The 27,629-nt window shown below is 40.5% G+C and overlaps 4 protein-coding genes across 4 annotated transcripts; 1 reads left to right on the forward strand and 3 right to left on the reverse strand.

The window, feature by feature from the left end:
* Positions 1–166: 166 nt before the first annotated feature.
* Positions 167–9,098, forward strand: usp14 (ubiquitin specific peptidase 14 (tRNA-guanine transglycosylase)). Its single transcript, XM_071521432.1, has 16 exons — positions 167–319; positions 1,285–1,430; positions 1,550–1,582; positions 1,710–1,814; positions 3,480–3,583; positions 4,305–4,363; positions 4,485–4,615; positions 4,836–4,916; positions 5,060–5,142; positions 5,354–5,468; positions 5,823–5,888; positions 6,016–6,108; positions 6,241–6,369; positions 6,507–6,567; positions 7,727–7,834; positions 8,012–9,098. Exons 1-16 carry the CDS (start codon positions 304–306, stop codon positions 8,155–8,157), a joined length of 1,476 nt encoding a protein of 491 aa, XP_071377533.1. The 5' UTR covers positions 167–303; the 3' UTR covers positions 8,158–9,098.
* Positions 9,099–9,189: 91 nt separating this feature from the next.
* Positions 9,190–16,985, reverse strand: thoc1 (THO complex 1). Its single transcript, XM_071521435.1, has 21 exons — positions 16,907–16,985; positions 16,605–16,678; positions 16,432–16,492; positions 16,229–16,298; positions 15,933–16,051; positions 15,745–15,793; positions 15,550–15,645; positions 14,638–14,720; positions 14,477–14,550; positions 14,231–14,339; positions 13,908–14,042; positions 13,469–13,569; positions 13,263–13,329; positions 11,847–11,897; positions 11,504–11,574; positions 11,288–11,383; positions 10,955–11,020; positions 10,751–10,834; positions 10,426–10,573; positions 9,813–9,897; positions 9,190–9,610 (listed from the first exon to the last, which is right to left on the reverse strand). The coding sequence occupies exons 1-21, from the start codon at positions 16,952–16,954 to the stop codon at positions 9,333–9,335; spliced, it is 1,965 nt and encodes a 654-aa protein (XP_071377536.1). The 5' UTR covers positions 16,955–16,985; the 3' UTR covers positions 9,190–9,332.
* Positions 16,986–20,884: 3,899 nt separating this feature from the next.
* On the reverse strand, positions 20,885–23,975 carry LOC139645636 (aquaporin FA-CHIP-like). Its single transcript, XM_071521417.1, has 4 exons — positions 23,602–23,975; positions 23,311–23,472; positions 21,388–21,468; positions 20,885–21,267 (listed from the first exon to the last, which is right to left on the reverse strand). The coding sequence occupies exons 1-4, from the start codon at positions 23,956–23,958 to the stop codon at positions 21,073–21,075; spliced, it is 795 nt and encodes a 264-aa protein (XP_071377518.1). The 5' UTR covers positions 23,959–23,975; the 3' UTR covers positions 20,885–21,072.
* A 1,942-nt stretch (positions 23,976–25,917) lies between these two features.
* LOC139645633 (aquaporin-1-like) lies at positions 25,918–27,600 on the reverse strand. The gene is made up of 4 exons (XM_071521413.1): positions 27,238–27,600; positions 26,464–26,622; positions 26,205–26,285; positions 25,918–26,100 (listed from the first exon to the last, which is right to left on the reverse strand). Exons 1-4 carry the CDS (start codon positions 27,598–27,600, stop codon positions 25,918–25,920), a joined length of 786 nt encoding a protein of 261 aa, XP_071377514.1.
* Positions 27,601–27,629: the final 29 nt, after the last annotated feature.

A 27,629-nucleotide genomic window follows, 5' to 3' on the forward strand; every position in this document is an offset into this window, starting at 1 on the left:
GCTCGAAGTGTTGTGGACTGTATATAAAGCTCAGAAAAAATGTCCAAATCGTATTTGTAAGGGGTTTGTGGATCTATGGTATTAGTGACGATTGGACAGTCAAATTGTTTATGATCTCAGTGCAGTCTGGGTGGGTTCTCAGCATCAGGCAGGGTAGTAGATGACGGAGCGAATCGATAAGTTTTCAGCGTGTTGTTGCAGCGTCATTCTGTTTGAATGAAGTTCAGACTAGCCAACTCTACATTCGCGCCCCGGTGGACTGAAAACGAGGAAATAGGGTTGAGGAAATAAAAGTGGCCAAATATGCCAGTATTTACAGGTATGACATGATTATAACACAGCGCATTCATTGTACTGAGATAATATTAAAAAGTATGAAATCTTGCACGTGATTTAGTCCAGTGATCACTTTTAGCATGTTAGCTTAGCTTACGCTAGCATGATATGCAGTTAGCAAACTAACGTTACTTGGCACTTTTTCAGCCTGGCTAGGCCATAGGGAGTAAACACTCTGCCTGTGTTACAAAAAGAGTTTTTCCAGACAGGATAACATACATCACCGTCATGTTGCTGTAACTCTGTTATTGTCAGTTAGCTGAGTTTGCCAAATATGTTCATTGGAGTCAGCTGCCTAGCCAACTAGCGTTAACCGGCATCCGACTCACAGAAAGAAGCTACTGTCGCTAGCTAAAAGCTAGCTAACGTTGCTAGCTAGCTAGCAAACTAACTAACGTTAAGTTAGGTAGTTTAGTTCTTTGTAGTCATTGTTTCTAAACACAACGCAACCCCGTTAGTTGTATTGTTGTCAGTCTCGGTCATTTACTTGTGTAATGCTGTATCGGTTTATGATTTATTGAATAACAATGCTTTGACAAGTAAACAGAGTGTTAGGTAGCTATGCTAACCAAGCTAGCCAAATGAATGTACAATTTTTCAAGCTTTCCAGTACAGTTGCCGACTGTAATCACACTAGTATCAGAATATAGACAGCATGAGTGTGCTGTTTTAGTATTACAGTAACATTATCTCGCTTTGAAGTGGCTAATCAGTCGGCTCATCGCATAGAATCTGTAACCAACCAGCTATACTAACGTTACTTATTAGCTTCTACTTCATGCTCCTAGCTAGACAACCAGGTCGATTGTGCATTTGCAGCTGAATTGTTAGCTGCCTGTTTGCATGGAGCAGTTCACTACATGCTGTGTCATACATGATCAGTTTCCCACCACTCACCCTGTGAGCAGAGGCTAACAAGGACCTGTGCTGTTTCTCCGTTTCTATTAGTAAATGTGAAATGGGGCAAGGAGAAGTTTGATGCAGTGGAGCTGAACACGGAGGAGCCACCCATGGTCTTCAAGGCTCAGCTCTTTGCCCTGACAGGAGTTCAGCCAGAGAGACAGAAGGTCATGGTGAAGGGAGGCACTCTCAAGGTACTCACTCACAAAAACAACAGGCAGGCCTCTGCATCAGAAGTGCTTGTGACCAAAACACAAGCACTGTATTGCATGTTAACTAATCAATGCTAATCAATGTCTGGTCTCTGTTCTAGGATGATGAGTGGGGAAACATCAAACTGAAAAATGTGAGTATACAAGTTCTGCTTAAAAGCAAATAACGCTTTGGTTATCTTGATCATTTATAGAACGGTACCACTTCACTATTTATAACAAATATGTGTGTGAAGTTGACGTATTCCTGTTGTCTCTTAGGGAATGACCCTGCTGATGATGGGCTCAGCAGACGCCCTGCCTGAGGAGCCTGCAGTCCGGCCCATGTTTGTCGAGGACATGACTGAGGAACAGCTGGCCTCAGCGGTGAGTTAGACTAAAGATTACCAGCTGGCCTGAAACAAATATGGCCATTATTGTTTTTTGCAGCGGCTGTTTAAATGAGATTTCCTCAGATTTTCACTTATGCTGACTGTATTATGTTTGGCAAGCAGTATACGTAATAAACTAAATGCGTACGCCCATCAGTGTGCCGACCATTGGAGGGCATCAGCTGCTAAAGAAGATTTTACAAATGATGGTCAAGCAGTAATATCTTTGTCAGATGAAGCCTTACTTGACAGTAAGTAGGGCTGGGCAATAATTCAATATTATTGTTAATCGTCTTTCAGTGGAATCATATCGTAATGATATGAAGATATTTTAATATCGTGACACACATTTCTGCTGTCTAAATTGATGATGACAAGAAAATTTTACTTCAAAACTCTCATAAAATGAGGTATGGTAGGAATATTATTTGAATATTTCTGTTTTGTTTGACATCACACCTAACATTACCATTCGGTTCAATGAGATGAACATTAATTTGATTATTTAACGTGATTTTGCATACATGAACCATATCGTGATATATATTGATATAGAGAAAAATCCTTATGATTATTGTGATATTGATTTCAACCATATCACCCAGCCCTAACAGTAAGCTATATTTAGTAATTAAAAATTCTAGCTGCAGTCAAGGCATTTTGTTATGTTGTTGTGAATGTATGTCAATATTTGAAAACGTTTTTACTGAGGAATCGAACACAAGTAGCAGTAGAGACTACAAACTGCTGTGATTTGATTTTACTATTGTCTTTGGCTTCTAATATGTTACACTAATAGAGTATTGCAGTTAAAACACCATTATCTGACTATTAGGAAAGCTACAGATACAAAACTGTGGTGTAGTATTCCAAACAACCAAACAAATGTCTTTTTGGATGTATTACTGTTTTGTTTGTGTTTACAGAATCAAATTGAGACCATAGCAGCAGATATTCCCTGATCTCTGCAATCTCTTTCATACCTACCTAGCTTTGTGTTTGTTTTTTTTAAATGCTTAGCATGTTTTGCTGGTCATTCTGTGGGTACTGAGTTTTATTATCTTGTTCAACCTTATTAATGGTTTCAACCACTATGGCTTTTTGAAGGCCAATACATCTTTAAATTGAAATAAATATACCGTATAAATTTGACCATTTTTATGTCAAAGAGTGTTTCCTCCAGAATTGGATTCTTGACAGGGTAGAAAAGCCCCTGAAAGAGCATTTAGGCCATCATGTGACTACACAAAAAAATCTATTCAATGGTAAAGGAAACTCTGGGATACATTTAAACCTTGGAATGAAAAATTAATTTGCAAAAAAACGAATTGAAAAATTAAATGATAGATAACATGTGCAAAGACAATAGATTTAACTGCAGGTTTTACAAACTGTTTTTTATGTAGCTGTGGTCAGACAGGAACCTCCATCATATTGGTGGTGGTCGACACTGACTGGCTGATGTCCTATATTTAATAAAAGGCCAATATCGGCCCAATATGTCAGCAAACCGATATGTTGATCGTATCCTAGTATCCTCTATGAGAAAAAAAGACCATGCATGATGATACTTTGTTAATAACTGTAAATGGAAGAAAGAAGCTGCGTTTTTCCCTTGTTACCTGTGGAGGAACCAACCCCTCTCTTCTGGTACTTGCAGATGGAGCTGCCTTGTGGGCTGACAAACTTGGGAAACACCTGTTACATGAACGCCACAGTGCAGTGTCTGCGCTCTGTGCCAGAGCTCAAAACTGCACTCAGAAGGTGGGTTTTTCCTCTATTACTGGGTATCACTGGGTCTAGCAATTGAATGACTGCATTTCTGATCATAGAAAGTAAGAACATTTAATAAAATGTCATGGTGAACTTCGGACGTTAGTTGAAAAGTCACAAGAAATTTAGAATACATTTTTCATACTGCCTTTTTTTCTGAATGGTATTGCAAATAACAGTGGGACAATTGAGTATATCTGTTTTTCGTTCAATTGATATTGTCATGGAGAGTGATTTCCTAATGATAGTGGTGTTAAAGCGGTGCTGTGATTTACAGTAATGAAATATGTTCTGTTTGAATTCAGTTTATTTATATCCATTTCTGTGTTTTTACCTGTGATATGTTGATTTGTTTTCGCTAGTCCTCATAAAACAAGCCCCTTTCACACATGAAACCAGTAAAATTGCCGTTTTAATTTTTCTGGTAAAGGTAGCAGTTTCTGTTGTTCACACAAGACATGATAGTGGTTTGTATTTCCCTCCTACAGTTCGACCACAGAGCGTCCTGATGTTGTGCTGCTTGTGCCGATAATTTTATGGCATCGTTCACACATACGTTACTAGTAACGTTACGTCTTGAGCAGTGAAATTGGCAGAACTGATTTACTGGCATTTCGGCACCAGCTCCTTTCTACACATGACGGCGTGCCCTTACATTTAGGGGTTATTTTTTGGCTTTGCTTCTGCTGAAATCGTCTGTCTCCCCCTACAGGTATTCAGGTGCTCTGCGATCCTCAGGGGCAAACGCACCATCCCAATACATCACAGCAGGTTTGAGGAAATTCCCAGATTAACAAAATATAGTGGATCAATTCCTTTTGAAAGCTCGGGTAATATATTAAACTTGCTATTGCAAAATAGATGAATATGCTTTTTGTCCTCGCATCCTCAGCCCTTCGTGATTTATACGAGACCATGGAGAAGACCTCATCCAGCCTCCCACCCATCATCTTGCTGCAGTTCCTCCACGTGGCCTTTCCACAGTTTGCCGAGAAGGGAGACCAGGGACAGTACCTCCAGCAGGTGAGCAGCTCTTCACCACAGTTGTGCGCCCCTTGATGCTGCTGAGGGGGGTGAGCTGGAGGCTGAAGCTGCTCTGTAGCTACACCAGCATGGCGTGATGTTTCTGTGACACTGAAATGGATTTAACCGCGATTTGTGGATTGTGCCTACATTCTAATGCTAGACTTAGAATGAGTGCAGCGACAAATTCTCCTTTTCACTTATTCCTCTGTTCTTTCAGGATGCCAACGAGTGCTGGCTGCAGATGATGAGAGTCCTTCAGCAAAAGTTGGAGCCACTAGAGCCAGAGACTCCGATGGAGGTAAACACATATTTTTTTCTTTTAATATTTTGTGATGAAAGGATGACCATGACATTCAATCTTGTATGTTAAGACGGTTTAAGCAATAACAACCTAAGAGTGTATAAAACATTCCGTCTCTCCTTTTTGTCTCTGAACATCAGACTGACACCGAGAGCGGAGCCGCCTCTGCCTCTACGAAGAAGAACTTCATCGACCAGTATTTCGGCGTGGAATTTGAAACCACGTATCCTTGCAGTCTGCTGTCGTTCAATCCAACCATCTATGTTTTATTTACCGGTTCACTGGGGTTTGACTCATTAAATTAGCATCTTATTACAGATGAGTGTGTGAAATGTCCTAATTATGTCCAAATGAAGAATGAACAAGCTAAGCTCTCCCAGAAGGAGTGTCATGTTGCTCCTCTAGGCTTTTTTCTTAACTGCCCTCTTGCCCAGTATGAAATGCACAGAGTCGGAGGAGGAGAAGCCGACCAAGGGCAAGGAAAACCAGCTCCAGCTCAGCTGCTTCATCAACCAGGAAGTCAAATACCTTGCCACAGGACTGAGGCTGGTATGTATCAGACTTGAACAGAAAAGCAGCTGAATACAATTTGGATGTGTGGGGGGGAAAAAGGAGCGCTTGATTTCTTGCTTTGTGAGTGATGTGGCCATTTTGCGTTGAGCAAGACAAATCAGATGCACCTGGGGTAGTTCGGGTATTTTAAACCATATGCACATTATATTTTTGCCCAGGTCTAGTGAGAACGGAAGGAACCACACACACACACACACACACACACACACACACATACACACACACACACACACACACACACACACACACTCACGGAAACTGGCACATGGGAGGTCTGTCTCCATAGTAACAGGGATCTAATCATGTTTCTGTCCGTTTTTATCTCTCCAGAGACTGCAGGAAGAAATTACGAAGCTGTCTCCATCCTTGGAAAGAAATGCCCTGTATATAAAATCTGTAAGATTTTTCTGTTTTTAAATCTTCCTTAACTTGCTTAGTTGAAAGAAAATGCTGAATGTCTACCATTGAAATGACAAACTTAACACTGAAATGTATGTATTTTGTGCAATTTTAATCCCCTTAGTCAAAACTCAGCCGTATCCCTTCCTACCTGACTGTTCAAATGGTCCGTTTTTTCTACAAAGAGAAGGAGTCTGTCAATGCCAAAGTCCTTAAGGTCTGTGTTTTGATGTTTTTTTGGAATTTGCAATGACACTCGAGATCCAGCGTAATTGCTCATTTTTGATAAGGCTCACTATAATTGGTCAGTTGAAGCTTAGTCTGAAATGTCATTGTTTTTATTTTTCAGGATGTCAAGTTCCCCCTCATGCTGGATGTCTATGAGCTGTGTACTACTGAGCTGCAGGAGAAAATGATGGCAGTCAGGTCAAAGTTCAAGGAGGTTGAGGACAAGAAGCTGGAGAAACAGCAGCAAAAGGTAAAGTGGACTTATACCTATCTAAACTTCTTTCTGCCGTTTTATGCATAACTTACCCGAGGAGCACGCATTTGGCTGTGTAATTGTCAGCTTTGTACAGGGTCTCACTTTTTTATTTGTGTGTGTGTGTGCAATAGGTGGTGAAGAAGCCAGACACAGTGAAAGAAGTGAAATACGAGCCTTTCTCATTCCCTGACGGTAGGTTCCAACATGACACTTTCACATGACGCCCACACCTTTTAAAGGAACAGTCCACCCTAAAAAAACTCAGTTTATGTTTGATGTATTTGTGTGAATATCTGGCCAAACGTAGATTATTGAAGTCACTTTGAGATATTTCCAGCACAGTTACAATGGAGTTTAATAGCAAGAAAATTTTCAACTATCTAAAACATAAATGTTAAACGTCAGGTTTTGGTGTCAGTCCTTCAGAATCAAAGCAAGGGCTTCTTTCTAGACTCACTGTTTTGAATTGACTTTTCAGCAATCATACAGGGAAAAACCCATCATAGCGGAGATCAATTTCTCTACCGACAGTGGAGACAGCCTCAATAGACCATAATGTATTGCAGCCACAAGACGTGGTGTTTTGCATAAGAGGTGGATCTCCGTTTTCCTCGACTGGGAGAACTCACTCTCTTGCTCTTACTATACTATAGCAATTGCTCTCTACACCTAATGTACGGAATGCATCAATAGGTTAGTTTGAGATGAGCAAGTCCTGCGCAGTTTTGACCAGCGACTGCTTGGTCCGTTGCATGATGGTTAGAAAAGTTGTCCGACTTGCTCCGCCGACTCGACTGCGCGAGCCACGGGAATCTCGTTGGACTGAGGCGGCTGCAGTTTTTGGAGTGAGTGTGGGTGGCGGTAATGCACCTTCTAAATTGTTTATCAACCACCGTTAAACAAAACTGAAGAAGAAAAAGAGCAGTGAGTGTGCAGTTGGGAGTGTTTGGCTTGTTGATTCCTCGCCTGACTGCACTCGGCTACTCTCGTCTATTTTCCAGGCGTGCAGGTAGTCATCTCAAACGAGCCGATTTTCACACCTGCTCTCTGAGGGTTGTTGAAAGTCATTCTGGGTAATGTAGGAAATCATGAACTGAAGTAGAAGTAAACTAGGCAGGTGGAGGGAAATTGGCTACACCAAAAAAGTAAATTCTAGCACTTCATCAGAAAATAACTCCTGGAATGCATTGAACATCACAAATTCATGATATCTAACAGTGTAAAGACGCTATGTGTGAACACAGCCATCCAAGGGTGGATTTTTCTTTTAAGGCCTGCTACACTATACTCTACTATAAACCATAGTCCAGGGCCACAGAGGAATTGTAACAACACGTTTTTTTTCCTGCAGACCTCGGTTCCAACAACAGCGGCTACTATGACCTGCAGGCAGTGCTGACACACCAAGGCCGCTCCAGCTCATCAGGTCACTACGTGGGATGGGTCAAAAGGAAAGAAGGTAACCGTTTCATGTCCTTTGCCGGCAATATGCTGTGATGTATTATTCAGCCTACAGATATGTCACGACAGATAGACCATGCCACTGAACAGTCTGCACAAATCACAAAAGCACACAGGAATCTTAAATGCAAAGTACAGAGATGGTCTTAATGTTTTCGGTTTCTCCCTGGCACAGATGAGTGGGTGAAGTTTGATGACGACAAGGTGAGTGTGGTGTCTCCAGAGGATATCCTGCGGCTGTCTGGTGGTGGAGACTGGCATATAGCATATGTTCTACTCTACGGCCCCCGGCGACTGGAAATACTTGACGAGGAACAGTAACTGCAGAGGGGCTCCTAGAAGACAAAGACAGCATCCAACAACACATACAAAATGCCATTTCCAAGCACTGTCTGCATAGATGTGCAATAAATCTGGGTGTCTTTAAAAATTTGATGACCTTAATTTTTTTTTGTTTGTTTTTTGTAACTGACACAGATGCTTGTAAAACAAATTCTCTGTCAAAATGGAGTTAAATATTCTACCAGTGTGGGGTTTGAAAGTGGAGATACGAAAAGAGGCAATCTCTGGACTGGATCCTTGAAAGAGGTTTTAAAGTCTAGCTCTGCAGTTTCATTAAATGTTTTATACACATTGTATATTTTTTAAAGCCTTTGGATAAGGTGCTCATGTCATAAAAGCAAAGTATTCCTCTGTAGTCATGTAACTAATCAACCTGTACAGAAAGTCTTGGCCAAGTTATTGTCCTTGGAGATATCCTGGCTTGTATCTTTTCAGATCAGATGTATTATGGACATTTTCTCTTACTAGACTTGCCCTTATTCACCTGTTGGCCCTCTGGGAAATTTAGGTTCAATCTCAGGTCTTTTCTCAAGTCCCTGGCTTGCATCATCTCCTGTAATTGTTCTTAAGTGTATTGACAGCGATGAGGTGCTTTCCGCCAAATCTTCACTAATGCTGTTTTGAGGGAAGTGAGTGGGGAGCTGGTTCAGAACGTGAGTTGCATGGGTTGCCCTCGGGGTGAACCGTGTGCAGTTAAACGAGTTAAAGACTTGAGATTCAACCGCGGTTTGCTTGACAAGCCTTGCACATTGTCCTTGTTGGAGTTTTACATCTATGCTCTTACATGATGCTATGCTTCACTTTTCTTTTCATGCAGTTTTCCTGATCACCCTGCCGCAATGTGTGAGACCTAACCATCTACACTCTGTAATAAGTTATTGACTGATGGCTTTTCATAGGTGGTGAAAATAAACTGTTATACCAAAAGGTTCAGTTTTGTTTAATGTGAGCTTGTGGACACACTGAATGGATGTGTAACAAGAAAGTGTTTATTAGAAAAACAATCTTTATTGAATTTCCTACAGTGAAAAAGAAAAATTCACTTTGGCTTCTATACAACATACAAAATTTTCAGTTTCCAAAATTTTTGGGACAAAAACAGCGTTGACACAAGGTAATATTAAAAAGAATATTCAGGTAACTGGTGATCTACTTTATGCCTCATTGAGGTTGTCGGCGATCTGGGAGAATCCTGCAGCACTGAGGGCGGAGACCAGGTTCTCCACGGTGGCCTGTGTTCCCTCTCTGTCCTGCCAGGCCACAAGCAGCAGCTTGGCCTGCATATCAACGTCTTCACTATCCGTCTCAATCTCCCGCATGTCCGCAGCCTTCATCTCCAGCTGCCCAGCCAGGGTCTTCCACTGGGCACCCAGTTTGGCTGCTATGTCATCCATCTGCTGGTTCGTCACCAGCTTGCTCTGCATGCTCGGACCTGGATCAAAGACACAATAATGAGTGTATGAATAATTACCACTTTTCTCTGTCTGGTTTGAAACGGTTGCCAGACTCTTGATCCAAAGTTAATCTTAAAAAAACTAAAATAAAACAGGGACAGAAAGTGAGTGGACAAACGGGGGAGGGACAGATGATCAAGAGGTATCATGTCAAATGAGAAAGTGACCATTGGAACTCACTGTCATTGCTCTCTTTGAGAAGATTGTCTCCATTGTCGTCATCATCCTCCTCTCCTGTCTTGATCTCTTCAGAGGGGATGTCCTTCTACATGTAGGGAACCGCAAACAATATTAGTGGGTTTAGTCAGCAGGATTTCTGTGCATTGTGCTGTCTCTATATACTGAGGTCTCGTACCGAGTAATGCTGTTCTTGGAATAGAAAATTCAATGAACACATCAGCAGGTTTAGCTAGGGCTGGGCGACATGGTTGAAATCAATATCACAATAATCATAAGGATTTTTCTCGATATCAATATATATCACCATATGGTTCATGTATGCAAAATCACGTTAGATAATCAAATTAATGTTCATCTCATTGAACCGAATGGTAATGTTAGGTGTGATGTCAAACAAAACAAAAATATTCAAATAATATTCCTACCATACCTCATTTTATGAGAGTTTTTAAGTAAAATTTGCTTGTCATCAATTTAGACAGCAGAAATGTGTGTCACGATATTAAAATATCTTCATATCATCACGATATGATTCCATTGAAAGACGATAAACGATAATATTGAATTATCACCCAGCCCTAGGTTTAGCCTGAATCAAACAGGTTTTGCTCACCGGCAGTTCTTTGGCCAGTTTGCTAACCATGCTGTCCAGGTAGTCTGCCAGGCTCTTGAACTTCTGGTTGGTTGGCTGAAAGAAGTGCGGACTCCTCCTGGACAGCAGCCTCAGAGCACGCCAGCCGTAGTTTGAGTTCCGCACAACTCTGCGCAGATTCACAGGAAGGGAGGGAAAGCAACAGATATAGATAGATATTTATTAGTCACTGGGAGGTAAATTGGGATTGACGTGACTTGGGTGCATCTTGGACTTTCAAAAGTGCATTAGGACAGAAGGAGATGTTGAGTTTTATAGCACTGAGTCAGTTATAATGCACACATACTTGTACTCGTCCTCCACCATATTAGCTGGGTCAGCCTGTTCAATCGCCTCCGCAAAGAATTCGTCCAGAGATGGCATGAACTCCCTAAGATGGAAGAAGTCGACATGTAAAAAAAATTATTCTGATTGAGAAAAGGTGAACACAATTGCGGTAGGCGATAAGTTGGCTTATTAACCACATGCAACGCTTTTCTGAAACACTGACCTGCTGTCTGACTTGCAGGCCTCCATGTTGTCATGGTTCAGGTTCCACAGTCTGGTCAGCTCGTCACTATGAGAAAACACAAAAGAGATCATGCTACAGGAGTTTGTTCATGGGCTGTTGCTCAGCAATCCTAATGTATTTAAACTCTTTTGATCTCTAAGGGAGAAAAATGTCTCTCCGCTTGCCTCCCGATAGCGAGTTTCACAACTGTACTCGAGGATACTTCAGTAGGGTGGATGCTTACTCTCACTGGGGCTTCAACCTGGGCCTTCTGGTTCATTGACAGTCTCCCTAATCACTACATGTTGCCCAGCCTGCTATAAGACTGCTTACTTTCCCATGAAGATCTTGCGGTCCGGGCCTTTTCCCAGGAAGTCTTCTGGAGCTTGTCTTTTCCTGGTGGGCCTCTTGGGTTTGTCATCTACCGTCCTGTGAGAGAGAGAGAAAGTCAGGCAAAATGTCTCATTGGTACCCTGGTCCCAGCTGAACCACCATATTGAATCAAGAGGAGTGATTTGCCATCACTGTAACATCATTATCTTTCCATACCTCTCTTTCACAAAGCTTGGGCATCCCTCATTTTTCCAAGCGTTCCAGTTCTCCTCTGTGTTGAGGATATGCTGTGAAAGATGAGAGAGATTGCTGTGGTCAAGAAGTCTTGAAGTCACTAAATTAGGGCTGCAATGATTTGTCAACTTCATGATTACGCTGACTATGTAAATGTGTTGATTTTGTATATTCAAAACCAGTTCATCAACTTGCTTTAAACATAACAAGCCCAAACCCTGAGTGTACATAGGAGGATTCCAAAAATAAATGTGTGAATGTGAATATGTACAAAAAGGATACCCGTTTATTAATTAACACCACCATTCATGGTAACATCGCTTACCTCAACCATGGTGGCAAACTTGTCTCCATCAGGAGGGATCTCTCTCAGCAGCTACAAGGGAACAGTTACAGAGAAATTAAGGTTTGCTTTTCTCCCTGTTGGACCAACACCATTTGCATCGAAAAAAAAAATGCTTTTGACATGATTCACAGAGAGGTAAACTGAAACGGATTCGGTTTACCTGTGTTTTGATATTATGCAAAATGCTTTATTTGGCAGTTATTACATTATTAGTTGCTCCATGCATATTTATTTATAAATTTAACATTTCAATTACGTACATTATTTGTACTTGTGACAAGAACTGGATTCAGTTCAATTCATTATAGTGCATCTCCTCTTATAGAAAAGATCCTAAGGGGTCAATGGAGGCATACGTGGGATGAAGCATATAATTTATGGTTGACAAGTGCAAGTTCACCTCTCAAACTGTCAAATGTAATCATCCTTCTCAGCATCCTAAAGGCTCTAATAAAATAAGACATTTTACATCATGAAAAAAGGTCAGAAGTTAGCAATAGCCAATCTTCTATGTTCAAACGTTTGTCAGATACAACAGTGAATCATTGCAAAGGAGAGAGCGGCAGTGGAGTGGCTCCGGTGTTTGTTTGTGTGTGTGTGTGTGTATATAGTAGAACCAGCCAAATCACCAGCACAACAGTGTAGAAAAGGAGAAAACCCAAAACAAACTGTACAGCTCACAAAGGCCCATTCTAGTCCTACCCAAGCCTTGATTAATTACAACCCGTTTTTTTACAAACCTTTTACAAACTATTTTACCCATTTCATTCCAATTCTTCCGCAAGACAGATTGACAGACTGTGTGCAACTGATCAGCAGGGTGTCTACAAGCTCCATCATGTTAAATCAAAGCCCTTTTTAATGCCAGTTAGAGTGGAATGTAACACAAATTTAACAGGTGAAATGGATGTGAAAATGAAACCTTCTGATAGAACTCAAGCTTTTCTAAGTCTGCATGACTAGGCTGATTTCTCACCAGAAACATGATTTTTAAGACCTCTAATACTATAAGACCTAAAATAATAATCTGCAACTTTTTCATATAAATAAATGTCTGTTTTACTACTCTCTATTGGCGATTGATACCATACAATAGTGATTCAACCTATACCCAGTTCAATCCAAGATCTTTAAAGGCCTCAAGGTTAGATAATATAATTTAGGACATCTTAAGACTTTTTCAGGACTTGCAAAGACCCTGACATGTGGTGAGAGTATAAGAGCATTCTTCTTAACACTGAAAATCAATCGGATCATTAAAGACACACTTATCAGAATTAGTTAATCTTCACACCTAAACAGACAAGTTAATAGAAAGTAAGTGAGAAACTAATTTTTATGGATTACAACAGCTACCAGTATGTGTGATCTATGTTAATGAGACTGAGGTCTGACCTGGTAAACCAATTTGGTTGTGTCTTCAATCCACGTAGTCTGGTCATCATTCAAAACGCAGCTGGAGCTGTAAGAAGACAAAGAGATACCGAATATGAACTTCCAATAATTGGCGATTTAATGGATTACAATTCCTCTGTTCCTGTTAATTTGGACAGATATGGCTTGAACGTTTGTTTGCTGTACTACAGGGTCAAAGGCTTCACCTTTTGAACTTGACTTGGCCCTTCAGGTACTGGAAGAGGATGAGGTACTGCAGGAGGATGTGCCGCCTGAAGTTGCTGTCGCTGAGCTGCAAGTCCATCAGCTGGAGACGAAAAAAGAGCAATGAAAAACAGCAATGATTTATGCTTCTTTACTCATAAGCACTACTGGACATATTTAATAAAGATGCAATTTAAGCATTAAAAAATAAACACATTTAAGCAAAAAGGTATCCATTTCAAGAGGCGGTGTGGAGGTTAAGAACCCCACTTTACTAAGTGAAGGTTGTGGATACTGTATTGTCCTGACATTTGAGCATTATTTGAGCGTCTTGGAAAATAATTTAACAAATATATCAAAAAGCTGTTTCAGTGCTGAAAAAATATAGGAGTACTGGAATGCCAATTGTTCTTTGGAAAAAACACAAACGATTTTTCTCACCTTCTCACTTGTGAGGAACTTGGCGAAGTAGACGTGTTCTCCTCCAGATGTTCTCAGCTCCTCCAGCTTCCTCTTAGACGCCTGCATGTCATCCAGCTTGTAGCTCTTGAATACTGCCAAGGTCTCATCTGAGTACTGGACAGGACAAACAGGAGCTTAGCTTACATTGGCGCAGTGATATTATTTTTCAGCATCTACTGTGGTACTTGTAACGATGATGTGACAGGTGTAGAGGTGATCAAAGGTGACGAGCAAGGGTATCTGATAAAGAACTGAACAGCAAAACATGAAACTCTGTCTGAATAAATGTTGAGGTGCGTTACCTTGAGGAATGTCATCCAAGAGAATTTATCGTAACACTGCACTGGGTTTCTGAAGTAGTCCTGCAGCGTCCAGAACTTTCTGTACAAGTTGTAGTCGATTGGAATGGAACTGAAAGTAAAATTTGATTCAGTGGAAATAAACTTGGAGAACATGAAATTGGGACATGCCTAAGTGTAATTTATATCAAGAAGCATGGACAAGCCTTGTTGTACATTTTAGAGCATGACCGTTGTTGTGTCACTTACCATGGTGCAGGTGCGTCCTCCTCTCCCATTTCTCCCTCCTCTACCTCCATACCCTCTTCCTTTTCTTCTGTGTGCTACAACAGATTGAACCAACAGATACAGTTTGACTGAAAAATCTAGATTAAGTTCCTTACAATCATCACTATGCCTTAGCCCTTTACCTTCTGTCCAAGAGTACTTTCTTGTTCATTTTTGTTGAATACTGTGATGTTGTCCAGATTGAACTGACTCTGCAGATTGAGACCTGGAACAAACACAAAATAGCGATACATGCATGAAGGGTAAGAATAAAAAAAACACGGTTAAGGAACATTGTGGCTACACATTCAAACTGACAATGATGCCTTGCATTACAAGCGCTGTCAGTAGGCATTGCCTGGATAACTCATCCCGATTTTTTTGTGGCCAAATTAAACTACAAAAATCAATGCAATAAACTAAATTAAACTAATTACGTCAAGTGGGTAAAATCAGTTTGAAACTTGCTCTTGAAGCGAGATGGGTACATTCATAAATTTGTTTGGATGAATTATGAATTCATGCATACAAAATAATTAAAATGAGGGAACGATATGTACTTGAGCAGTAAAATTAATCAAATCGAGGGCAGCAGGTCTATCTTGTAAACACACAACGGCATCTTGTGCCCTCAATCTGGTAAACCAAGGCCTCATCATTTAATGTTTTTTTTTTCCTGCAGCCACTCATGGACTCTGCAAGTAAGAGATATCAGTCAGAGAGACTGGTTGCCTGGATCCAGGCAAAGCAAATGGGTTTTCAAACAACAACCTGGTAGCACATCAAAACTTGGTCAAGATTTGCATGTGCCCAGCTCACACCATATAGAAATCACCAACGGATATTCAAAAATTATCTTATTTTTCTGATCGGTAATAACGTTTGAACCTGAACCACTGGTTTCATTATACTGACACTGAGGCCTGCCAAAGAGCCAAATATTATATTAAGGAGATCAAGCTCATGTCCCTCCCAGTCCTTAGTATTGAAAAATATATGGCATTGTGTTTTTATTTTGTTAAATCATAGACAACATACACAAAAAGTCTTCTCACCTGATTTCTCAGACAGAGGGAAGAGGCGGGCCAGGAAAAGCTGGATTCGCCCACAGAATACCGTATTCTGGGATTTGGACAGCCTCCTCAAGAGATCTGCAGAGATGGAGAGGTGTGACATAGATGTGTCATATGCCTTTTAAACCTTTTATGAAGTCTTGTGTGTTAACTACTATAAACAGGTACTATCCTTACCGTTACACATCCTCAACAAGTAGTTCTTCCCAGCAGTGTAAAAGGAGTTCTGAGAGAAAGAAAAGAAGCATAAACATGTGGTATGATGATCAAACAAAAGACACCTACAGAAATGTGTTAATGATTTAGAGTATGCTGGACAAAGACAAGTGGTTTTACTAAGGGGCTGTAAGGGAAAGCTTACTTACCGACTTCCAGGTGGAGACATTCTCCTCAACAAAAGAGAATATCTTGTCACACTGGTCAAGAGGAAGGCAGTCCAGCACGTCTCCCAGCAGAAGGAAAGGAGTTGTAGCAGAGCAGATACCTGCATGGAGAGGAGGGGGGGGGGGGGGAATCAGTATAACTACTCTATGAAATCCAGAGAAACCAAAGCATATGTGCAGAGGATACTGAAATTGGATGTTAATGATTGCAATGGGAATTTCATATAGTTGGTGATTGCATTATTGACTGCCTTAAGACAACCGAGTGAGCTACCTACCCTCTGTAACTGCATCAATGCTAAGGTAGATGAGAGCCAGGTACTCATCGCAGCTTGCCTTCTGTTCAACCTGCAAAGAAAGACACGGAGCAATTTCAGACTCTCATACGGCAACAACAATCTGGGTATGTTAACTTGCCATGTGTATGTGTATGTGTAAGACTAAGGGCCAATTCAAGGTAGATGAGCGCTCATTTACTTACAATCTGATCACCGAGGACGCCCCTCAAAGCTTGGTCAAGTGTAGTTTTCTTTTCCGCCTCACTGTAAAAGACAGGCAGACAAGTCATAGACGGGTGAGGTGAATTTTGACGTGAGGTTGCGTGAATTGCTAAGCTACATTATATTCTGAACAATATGTACAGAAGCTACTTACTTTCCAGGGATCTGGTTGAAAGCATTTATCAAAGGTTTGCTGGTTTTTACAGCCAAAGCATTTGTGGCCGATGCCTGTGTGTGAGAGAAAGAGGGAAGGCGAGAGCATTTCAAGTGGGAGAAAATGCAGCATTGGAAGCTGAGCTAGGCTAACCTATTGGGTAGCTAACACTTGCTAACTATGATAGCAAATACGGACAGAAGTAAGCAGTAACTAGCCCGCCATCTACGGTATTCATCGCAAAATAAACTACACAATAACCAACATTTTAAATACTTTAGACAATTCAGTAATTTTCTCACCGTAAATTTGTCTTTAGCGTCGACAAAATTAAATAAGGACGGCGACATCTTTGCACAACAATATGACCTGAGAGACTGCTGAACTACTTCCGGTTACTCCGGCTAGGGGCGCGTTCAGGAGCAGAGTGTTTGTTACTGTTTGTTACTGTTTGTTACACGGTAACCAACTAACGTTACTGGTAGAAACAACTGTTGCTAGGTTCGTTACTGCATTACTCGTTACTCAGTTCATAAGTAATCTTGCATTACGTATTACTCCCTGGGAGCAGTAATCCGTTACACAACTCGTGGTATTAATTTTCCGTTACCTCCCCTCAATTTGGCGGTTGCAAGATTCTGTTAACTTACATTCAAAAATAGGGATAAATTAATTAACCCGAATCATCCAATGTTCTTGTTCTTTGCTGATGTAGTCAAACCACAGACTTTCACTACGAGAAAGTAAACTTTTCTTAAAAAAAAAAAAGTAGTAGGCCTAGAGGTATGCCAGGTGCTGGATAAAAGAGTCATGAAAAGTGGTTCAAAAAAGGATTATCCGCACACAGGATTAGAGCTCATTTCTTAATACTTTATTTAATGCAATGCAACGTTTCGACCCCAAGGTCTTACTCAGACAAACATTTTTTGCATTTTTGCCTTTGCCTTTACCTTTTCACTTTTTCCAAAGTAAGTAAACAAGACTAAAAACCCACAAACATGACACTATCCCAGCACATTTTTCCATCATGCATTTTTCTATCTATCTCAACTCAATGTAATCCAATGTGAGCCAGATGATGGCAGTGTTGTACACTATACATGGACACTACATAACCTATAGCATGTCTAGTTGAAGCTGTCAAATCATATGCTGTTGTTGCATCCACACACACACAAACCCTCACTGTGTGGCACAAGTTCTGTGGAGCTACTTGAGGTTATATAAACCTGAAACCAACCGTTTCCTGGCAGAGATCCCTATAGCATTTTACAGAATGAATGCACATGCAGCTATACCTAGTATTGTATTTTAATGGTGCGTTGGCTCCATGTATTTCTCCTTGGTTTTAAGTTTATTTCCATTACATCCTCATAATGATCTATGGTATGGTTCAATGTGGACAGTTAGCTTTGCTTCCAGGTCTCCAAACCACATAATTGTCGGTCAGTTAATGGCCTGTGGGATGTGTCATTAACTTTAAGTTAGGGGTTATAGGGTTTGGGTCAGGCGAGGGACAGGGCTAAGGTTAATTTTTGGCATTCAGTGGGTATGGGTATAGGATTTATGTGAGTCAACAGAAGCTCATTACTGTGTGTCTGTGTGTGTTTTTATGTGCGTCTGTGTCTGATGTTTGTGAGTGCAATTCCCATGTGATGTGTGCATGCTGTTAAACAGTGTGACTCTACTGATCTGCATGGCTTGGATTCTCTGATAGGATCTAGTCTTCAAACAATGTCGTTCGGCACATTAGATCCAGCAGGGCATTACACTGTGACATTAATCATTAACTTTGATAGAACCAATCTGAACATTGTGAATAAGTTGATCTGTGTTCCATTAAGGCTTTCACCAGTAGTTTCACAGGTCAGGACCTCTGAAATTGCTCTCACCCCGGGACAATTCACCTTCCACGCCCTCTTACAAGTGTTTACAGTTATGCAGTTGCACAGGCTGTGAACTGAACCTGAAGGTGTTGTGCTGATGTTCAAAAAAAACCGTGAAGCTGTGAAAACGAAGGCCAGGAGTGTCAGCCAGAAACAGCTGAGGGATCGTTTTCATTATGTCTGTGTGGTCAGTGGTCAACAAAGAGGGAAGCAAGAACTGTTTTGCCCTGCAGTTTTGATTGGCACCTTGTTTCTCGTACACAGAGTTCTTTCTTAGCTTGCGATGATAATCTGGCCCAAGTTAACAGCCAGTTCTTTTTTTTTTTTTTTTTTTTTTTTTTTTTAAACCGCTCACTACATATCTGACCACGGCCCCCTCCCATCTGACACAGCGGTTATTGAAGCTGTGCCAAAAACTGACGAAAAGCAGAAAGGGAGTGAGGGTGGTGAGTAACTCTGGGGGGTTGCAGATAAGGACTCAACACCAGTCAGCAGGGTGAATGTGGAGAGGGGTCGAGTCGGGGGAGTGGGGTTAAAGACAAGTTAGAGTTACAGTTAAAGACGAGTCCTACTGGGCTTTATGGCAGCCAGTGCATGTCCCTTTAACGTAGTACTATTGATTTTTAAAGTGCGAATAAAGTACACTGATTTGCCATCACAGAAACTGAGGGTAATCACTAAACTCAGAGGAGTGGCCAAAATTAAAGGGTTGAATATTACAGTTAAATATTGAACTTGCCACTTGGTAAAAATAAGTTCAAACCAGGTGAAGCCTGCAGCTCCATTCACAGTTGTTTCTTTTCTCTAGATAAACGTAATGAAAAGCCCACTGAACACTCTCCCATGCCTTGTAATCAAATAATCAAGCTCAACATGAGAGCCAAATAATTGGATGAGAGAGACTCGGGAGACAAATGACTGGGGGACAACAAAAAGAGCATTGTCCATGTTGTTGAGGACAAACTTCAAAACAAGAGCTAAACACAATGCTTTGACCTCTGAGGTTAAGCATACAAAGGAAGTAGATGTTAGATAGGTCTGTCACATGACCGGCCGTGGAGAATATCAGCTGAAGAGGCGTCATGTCATATAAAAGAGGGAAACTCATCAGCGCAGCTCTCCTACATCGCTAATGTTAACAGTGCAGTACAGCTTAAACCTCACCGCTCGAGTCGACTTTAAATTTGCAACGGTCTTATGACAAACTGACAGAATTATGCACCTGGGATAACGTAAAGCAGATAGAAGGGAGGGAAGTTATAGAGGATGATCAAGTATACATATATATATTTTTCTTTGAGGCATTGCTAATAAACGTAATGAAATATGTTGACATGCGTGCATCCCTGACTTGAGTTTCTGGGTTCTCAAAAAGTGATGGAAGACAGTTACCTGTTCTATATATATACAGAATGTACCATATGCATTATCAGGCAAGCAGAGAAAATAATCCTGGATGCCCTCCCACTCAGTTCACCCCCTCTTTCAGCTCCTTTCCTCTGGCAGACTCTACAGATCTTTAGCTTCTTCCCTCAGGCTGTCCAAACTCTCACCATTAGCACTTCGTTGTTATGTTGATGCTACTCTTTCGCTGTCTATTGTGTTTATGCATATTGTTGCACTTAAATTTGTTACGTGTGATACATATCAGAGTGATTTTCCATCAGTGCTGAAATGAATTCCACCCGCCTGGGTGTGTGGCAGTGAACGGAAGTTGGACTTGAGAATATCACAAAATGTACACCTTGTTCCCCTCTACATTTGGTAATGATAATCTCACACAGAGCAGAATAATAGAAATGCTCAATGAGGGGATGTGCATCCAACTACAGCGGTTATCCTGCCACTGATTGGCGGCTCAGCTAAGAATAACCTACATCTATTTAAAGGGCCTGAGATGGATTTCCCTCAGACTATACGGTTTCTGTTGAGAAAGGTTTGGCTGTGGAGTTTAAAGTCATTTGATGGTTATTCAATGATTAGCCCAGGGTGTGGGGACCATTAAATACCCATAAGCCATAAAACGGGATGTGAGAGGGGCCATGTGCGTAGATGAAGAAAGAACATACTTGTGATACTGCCAAACAGGAAATCCCAGTGTCCACATCTTCTCTAATCAAACTCCTTTTCTTCAGGAAAATGTATAGTGTTTTTATGTGCAATTACCTGATTCACATCCTTGTGTTGTTTTACTGCTGTGAGATGTTTGGGACTGTCGCCAAACATCTTGAATAGAATAATCTATGTGATGCATTATAAAGTCAAGGTCATCAGGATCCAAACTCACACAATAGGTTATTCTGGAGACTGTGCATAATACAATGTTTACCTTACTTTCCATTGTGCATTTGAAATGTATGTCACATGTAAAAACTGAAAACAGATGAATCAAGGTCTTTATTACAAAAGATTCTCTTATAAAAAGCAAAGAAACACAGTTAAACAGTTAAAGAATATAAAAAAAATAAATAAAAAAAAACTCACCAGCAAACTGATAAAATTTGAACAATTACCAACATTTTTACTGCATGTCTGGGCTCAACTTCTGCCAAAAATTGAAAAGTAAACATGCTTGATTTTATTCAGTGTTTTGGCCACTGACTTGGCCCTGGGCTGCTGTTGCCTTCTTGAATCAGTTCAGGCAAATTGTTTTCAGCTTCTGGACCATTAAGCAGGACGTTCTTGCACACGCTGAAGTCATGTGTCCGTGGATACAGAAGGAAATCGTAGATAAGAGCTGCTGCTATGCCTCCGCACATCGGCCCGAGCCAGTACACCTGCAATCAAAGTAGAGATTGGATATATTTCTTTCTTTCATTCACAAATTTAAAATGCATAACATGTAGGGCTGTAAGGAAAAAAAAGCTTCGAAATCTTTTGAAAAAAGTTAAGATTACCCAGTGGTCCTGAAAGCTGCCAGCTATCAAAGCTGGCCCGAAGGAGCGAGCAGGATTGATACCACATCCAGTGAAACTGATCTGTAAATGGCAAGACACCGAGTTTATCATTCTCATCAGGAAATTATTTTAATTGAATATTTCATGTCAGCACTATAGGAATATATTGTAAGCCTATACACGTACAGGCCAGGCAGTGCACTTGTGCATGCTGTTCTTGCATCAAAAACAAAAAAATAAAATGACGTTTACATGCAGAAGAAGGTGCAGAAATTTGAGTTTTGAGAAAAGAACAATTTAGGACATTTAGGACACCTTCTCATAGCTACTTCTGGTTCCTCTTAAAATTGCCCTCAAGGTATTGAAATATTGATGAAAGTGTTTAGCCTTTTTGGTGTGGGGCGTGAAGTGTCTATTACTCTATACTGTTTAGAGACTGCCTCCGCCTTGAAAACAATCTGGGAGCGTGACTTAGGCTTGTTATTTGTGGAGAAGGAGTGGGATAAAATATGAGGGATGATGCAACAAGGTTTCTAGGGATATAGAGATCAGATACAGTTTAAAAATCACTTTTATTGGATTCCATCTAGATTTTTAAGATAGGGTGTAAAAGATATTCCCACTTGCTAGAGATGTCAGGAAGATGACAAACTGGTTCACACACTCTGGTCATGTCTACAAATCCAGGAATTTCTGGGCTAATGTTCATTCCCATATTTCAGAGATTATAGGTATTGATTTTGAGTTCCATTCTACTCTGTATATTCTAAAGCAAATTGGATACAGACTGTTATTATGATAGGCAAACAAATTACAGTGAGAGGGTGGAAGATGTTGATGGCCCCACCTTATGTGACTGAACTATAGGGAAGATAGCTGAATGTGAGAAAAAGTCATTTAACTTAATTGAAACAAGGGTTAGGTGTGGGAGTAAATGGGGGAGATAGATGAGGCTCTATAATCTACCTCCTTTATGAAAAAGGGGGCAATGGGAGTCAATAATGAGAAATAGAATTGGACCTTCTTTCGTAAATGAGATTGTGCTTTTTTGTGAGCCTGTGAGTTTTTTCCACAGGCAAATGGCAGTGCTACAGTACGTATTTGTATTTGTCTTAGTCTTAGGGCATCTAGACATCTTTGAGGTGGTGATATATAAATATAAACAGGTATGGAGAGTCTCAATTCACCTGAGGGAGATGATAACCTCTCACAACAGAATCCTTGTGGGACCGTTCATGTACAGATGATCAATATTGATCACGCAAGGGCAAATATCTACATGTAGACGGGTATATGCGTGATCATGAGTGAAGACACTTTAAAATCAAAATAAACGTCATGTCAAGTCATCTTTGGGTACATGTATAGAAGTGAGCTTTCAGGAGGTTTGACATTTTGTACATATATTGCATTTATAGTTGAATATATACTTTATTCAGCACTGGACAGGACAATAGATGGGTTTAAAGGTATAATTGATAATACATTAGTTATAAGCAGATAGGGACACATGAGTGTACTATCAGAATGTTTAATTATTTTTAGATATGCTTAGGTGTATGCTTTTTTAAAATTTGTATTAACCTTTGTTATGTGGTTTGGACTCTTTGGATTGTGGATTAATAATGAAAATATTAATAAAAAAAACATAATTAATTTAGATTAACCCTTGTAAGTTCATACTTATTTCAGTTGAAGCGATAGCCTTCACCACGAGTTCTTTCACATAAGCAGATGTCCCCCACATTAATACTTACAATACTTTGACGATTACATCCTTGAGGTTATCTGAAATGTAATTTAATTTCTCTTGTCTTCAGTTTATTTGCTTAAACTTGCAGTAGCAGTTAAAGTATTCCTTTTTACTGCCACTCAAAAAGAAACTCCAGATTTGGCTGAATAGAAGTATTATCTTTCACTTACAGCTGCAAAGTGCCCAAGCCCCACCGACAGGCCGATAGCCAGAGGCGCAGAGCCGGTAACATCTTGGCGCCTCTTATCAGTCACCGCTATCACACACAGAACCAGCTGAAGGGTGGCAAGGAACTCGATGACAAAGCCTTGTCCCACAGTCACTTTATTTAGCTGTAAAAAAAGACAAATGAACTTCAGCTTGCAGCTAATTGCTGAAGGATTGAATGGCACTGTATTAAAATGTTCCAATTATCACCCATTGTCAAGATAGATGTCAAATCAGACACGGATGCCCCTTACCTTGTTAACACCCATGGATTCAATGCTCTGTGGCTTGAGTCCATACACGATGGCACTGGCTGCAACGGCCCCGAGCATCTGAGCCAGGATGTAGAACACACATCTGAGGATGCTGATCTGGCAGCTGACCAGCAGACCCAAGGTGATCGCAGGGTTCAGGTGGGCTCCGCTGATGTGACCCAAACTCTGTGCCAGTGTGGCGATGGCCAGCGCAAAGGCCAGCGAGACCTTCAACTCAAAAGCGCTATTACCCAGGTTTCCGATGATGGCAGATATACCAATGTATATGAACAGCAGCATACCGACAAACTCTGCAAAAACAGCCCGCCAAAACGTCCAGTTTTTTAATTCTGTCATCTCTGCTTCACATTTGACTGCTGTGTAGCTTTACAACATGCAGGCTGTTCAGTATTTATAGTGAAGAGGTTTGTGCAGAGGGGAGGAGAGAAGAGATGAAACAGGAAAAAGAGGTTTTACACAATTTGTGGTGACACCAGTTGAGGCCATCCATGACTTGAGAATGCATGGTAAACTCAATTCAATTCCTGGAGTTGGACTTGCACCCAGCTCTAAAGAAACAGAACTGTAATTGAAATGGAATGACAGGAAAAATACTATACATACATTCAATCAATGTATGTATTACATATGCATCAAATACCACTTGAAAGGTACCTTAACATTTTATGATACTCAGTATTAATATAATGTACATAATTTCAGATATGAGTTTCCTGTATTTTTTTCAATTTCCAATTCCTCACTGAGATGAGTTCATTTATTGACTGTGTTCATTTTCTGACTATGTGTTAAACTGGTTCAAAACATACATCAAAGGGAGAAAGTTTTACTTCAGTCTTGTCTCAGATCATGTGTCTGAGAAACATGACATCTGATTTGGGGTTGCGCAAGGGAGCTGCCTTGGTCCATTATTATTCTCACTATACATGCTGCCACTTGGTGACATTAGATCATTAGAGACCACAATGTATGTTTCCATAGTAATGCGGATGACATGCAACTGTACATCTCTGCTGAACCAAATGATGCTGCAGCTATAAACTCCATTACTCCCTGTCTTTTGGCAATAAATAAATGGATGAGCAAAACATTTTTAAAGTTAAACGAGGACAAAACTGAAATCCTACTAGTCGGCCCTAAAACAAAAAGGGAAATGCTGATTAATAATCCGGGAACATTGACTCCCTGGATTAAATCTGTGGTTACAAGTCTTGGTGTTATCCTAGATTCAGATCTAAGCTTCAAGCCCCACATTAACAAGGTGACGAAAACATCATTTTTCCACCTTAGAAACATAGCTATAGTACGACCATTTATAAATCAAAAAGATGCTGAAAAACTGATTCATGCCTTTATTTCAAGCCGACTCGATTACTGTAACGCACTTTTTACTGGTCTCCCGAATAAAAAACCAATGAGAGACTTCAGCTTATTCAAAACTCTGCAGCTCGGCTATTAACCAGAACCAAGAGGAGAGAGCACATTAGCCCAGTTTTAGCTGCTCTACACTGGCTTCCTGTAACATTTAGAATTGATTTTAAGGTCCTCCTCCTTATATACAAAGCCCTTAATGGGGTAGGACCAAGCTACATTGCTAACTCCCTTGTTCACTACTTGCCAATTATGCCCCAAAGCTATGGAACACACTGCCTATAGATATCAGGGAAGCCAGCTCACTAAATATTTTTAAAAGAAAGCTAAAAACATATCTCTTCACTTTAGCCTTTAACTAGCTGTGACTTTCCTGATACAGGCCTGAAACTCTTTTTTGCACTGCTGCACTTCTTTTAAAATGTTGTATTTTACTTGATTTTATGCATTCTATGTACTCTATTTTTTAACTTTATTTTTATTATTATTCAGTGGACTTTATTTTCCATCTTATGTTATGCATTCCTCATTTTTACTATTATTATCAAGTGGGTTTTATTCTCCATCTTATTTTACATTAATTATGGCATTCTATCCCTGTTTTTATGCTCATTCTATGTCTATTTTCATGTGAAGATGCATTCTATGTATTCTATTCTCATCTTTATCTTATTTTCACTATTCTTATCAATTTTATGTGAAGCACTTGGCGCATGTAATTTCTTTGTTGTAAAGCACTTTGAGCTGCATTTCTTGCATGAAAGGTGCTATACAAATAAAGTTTATTATTATTATTATTTTTTATGAATTGACCCAAACCCTGAGTGACACACTTCAGTATCTACAGAGATCAGAGGATACAACTCTGAATCTTGAAATGGGTTTTATTTGATACAAAAAAGTATTATTTGGAAGTGTTTCTCCTCAAGCTCGCTCCTTTTCCCACTCTCCATCCAGAAGTGGCTCTTGAAGTTGACTTTCCAGATCCGGGCCACAGCAGCACAGGACTCTGGCTCGTTCACTGAAGGGCTCGTCTCTGGGCAGCAGCAGATAATCATACAGCAGAGGAGCCACCAGCCCGGCGCTCATTGGTGCTGCCCAGTACACCTGAAAAATATAGTCAAACAGACACTCTCCCATCATTTCAATAGGAATGACTCAGGAATTTTTGCAAAAATTTGACTTAATAGCTTCTAGCTCACATTACATACCCAATGATCATCAAAAGACTCTTGAATAAGTGCAGGCCCAAAGGATCGAGCTGGGTTGATCCCACATCCCGTGTAGCTTATCTATGAACAATGCCAGAGGAAAAGACCACTTGATGCCTTCTCTGGCTGCACATCAGCAATAGGTGATAATGAGCTGAAGTCAGCTCATGTTAATGCCAATCCATTGTATCGGGCCACAACAAGCTGGATAAACCATCTACCAAACTAATGAGGGGAAAAAATGACTTGATTTACTCACCCCTGCAAGGTGTCCCAGCCCAACGGACAGTCCAATACTCAAAGGTGCAAACCCACTGACATCACGTCTTTTATCAGTGACGGCTATAACACACAATACCAGCTGGAGTGTGAGCAGGAATTCCACACCAAAACCTTGACCTGGGCTGATCCCATTCAGCTACAATAGAGAACAGGAAAACACTTCAGCTTCCTCCCTGTCCCTTAACCACTCCTTGGATCAAACAATTGAATCTGCATAATTAATAGCATGTCTAGGCAGAGGTTACAACTAGACCCCTCTTTTGCAGCTCCTGCATTAGCTGCTAGAGCAGCAAGGCTCAATTTAATTTCACAAACCTAAATTAGAACTACACATGCTATTAAAAAAAAAAAAAAGGCAGGTACACCACACAAAAAGCAGCCTGATAATTGCCTGACTGATTCAGAGCTCAGCAAATTATTGAGGAGGACAGCACAACCTTTTTATCTTATCAATAACACATTCCCCGATAAGTGAAGGCCTGCGTTTGTTGCATGACAGCTACAAAACACATGATATTTAATTAAAATTTGGCATTTAAATAAAACAACTTATTGTCAGCAGTTACCCAATGCGAGTCTCAGATCAGAAGACAAAAACTTTTAAATGAGTGTCTGGATTTTACATGAAAAAAAAGATCAAGTTTAAGACAATTCCCCAAATGCCACTCATCTCAGGCCTGCTGAGTAAACACCATTTATTACATAATGTAGCGTTACGCCGCAAATTAGACTCACACAGACTGTACCTTACCTTGTTAACGCCAAGTGAATCTGTGGTTTCTGGCCTGATACCGTATACAATGCCACTGCCAGCCATTGCTCCCAAAATCTGAGCTATAATGTAGAAGAAAGCTCTGAGGAAACTCATCTGGCAGTCGACCAGAAGACCCAGGGTGATGGCAGGATTCAGGTGGGCGCCACTGATGTGACCTATACACTGGGCTAATGTAGCAATAGCCAAGCCAAATGCAAATGCCACTTTCACCTCCTGGTCAGGGTAAGAGTTATGTTTGTTTCCTATCGCAGCTGAGAGGCCAACGAAGAGAAAGATAGTCATTCCTAGCAACTCAGCCAGAACTGCCCTCCAAAATGCCCACGTTTTGATTTCTGACATGGCTGCTCAGATTATGTCAGCTTTATGCG

Source organism: Centroberyx affinis, unplaced genomic scaffold (genome assembly GCF_046629955.1).
Source record: "Centroberyx affinis isolate AG114_WGS23_722 - 3 ecotype Tasmania unplaced genomic scaffold, CSIRO-AGI_Caff_v1 ptg000888l_1, whole genome shotgun sequence".
NCBI classification, from domain to species: domain Eukaryota; kingdom Metazoa; phylum Chordata; class Actinopteri; order Beryciformes; family Berycidae; genus Centroberyx; species Centroberyx affinis.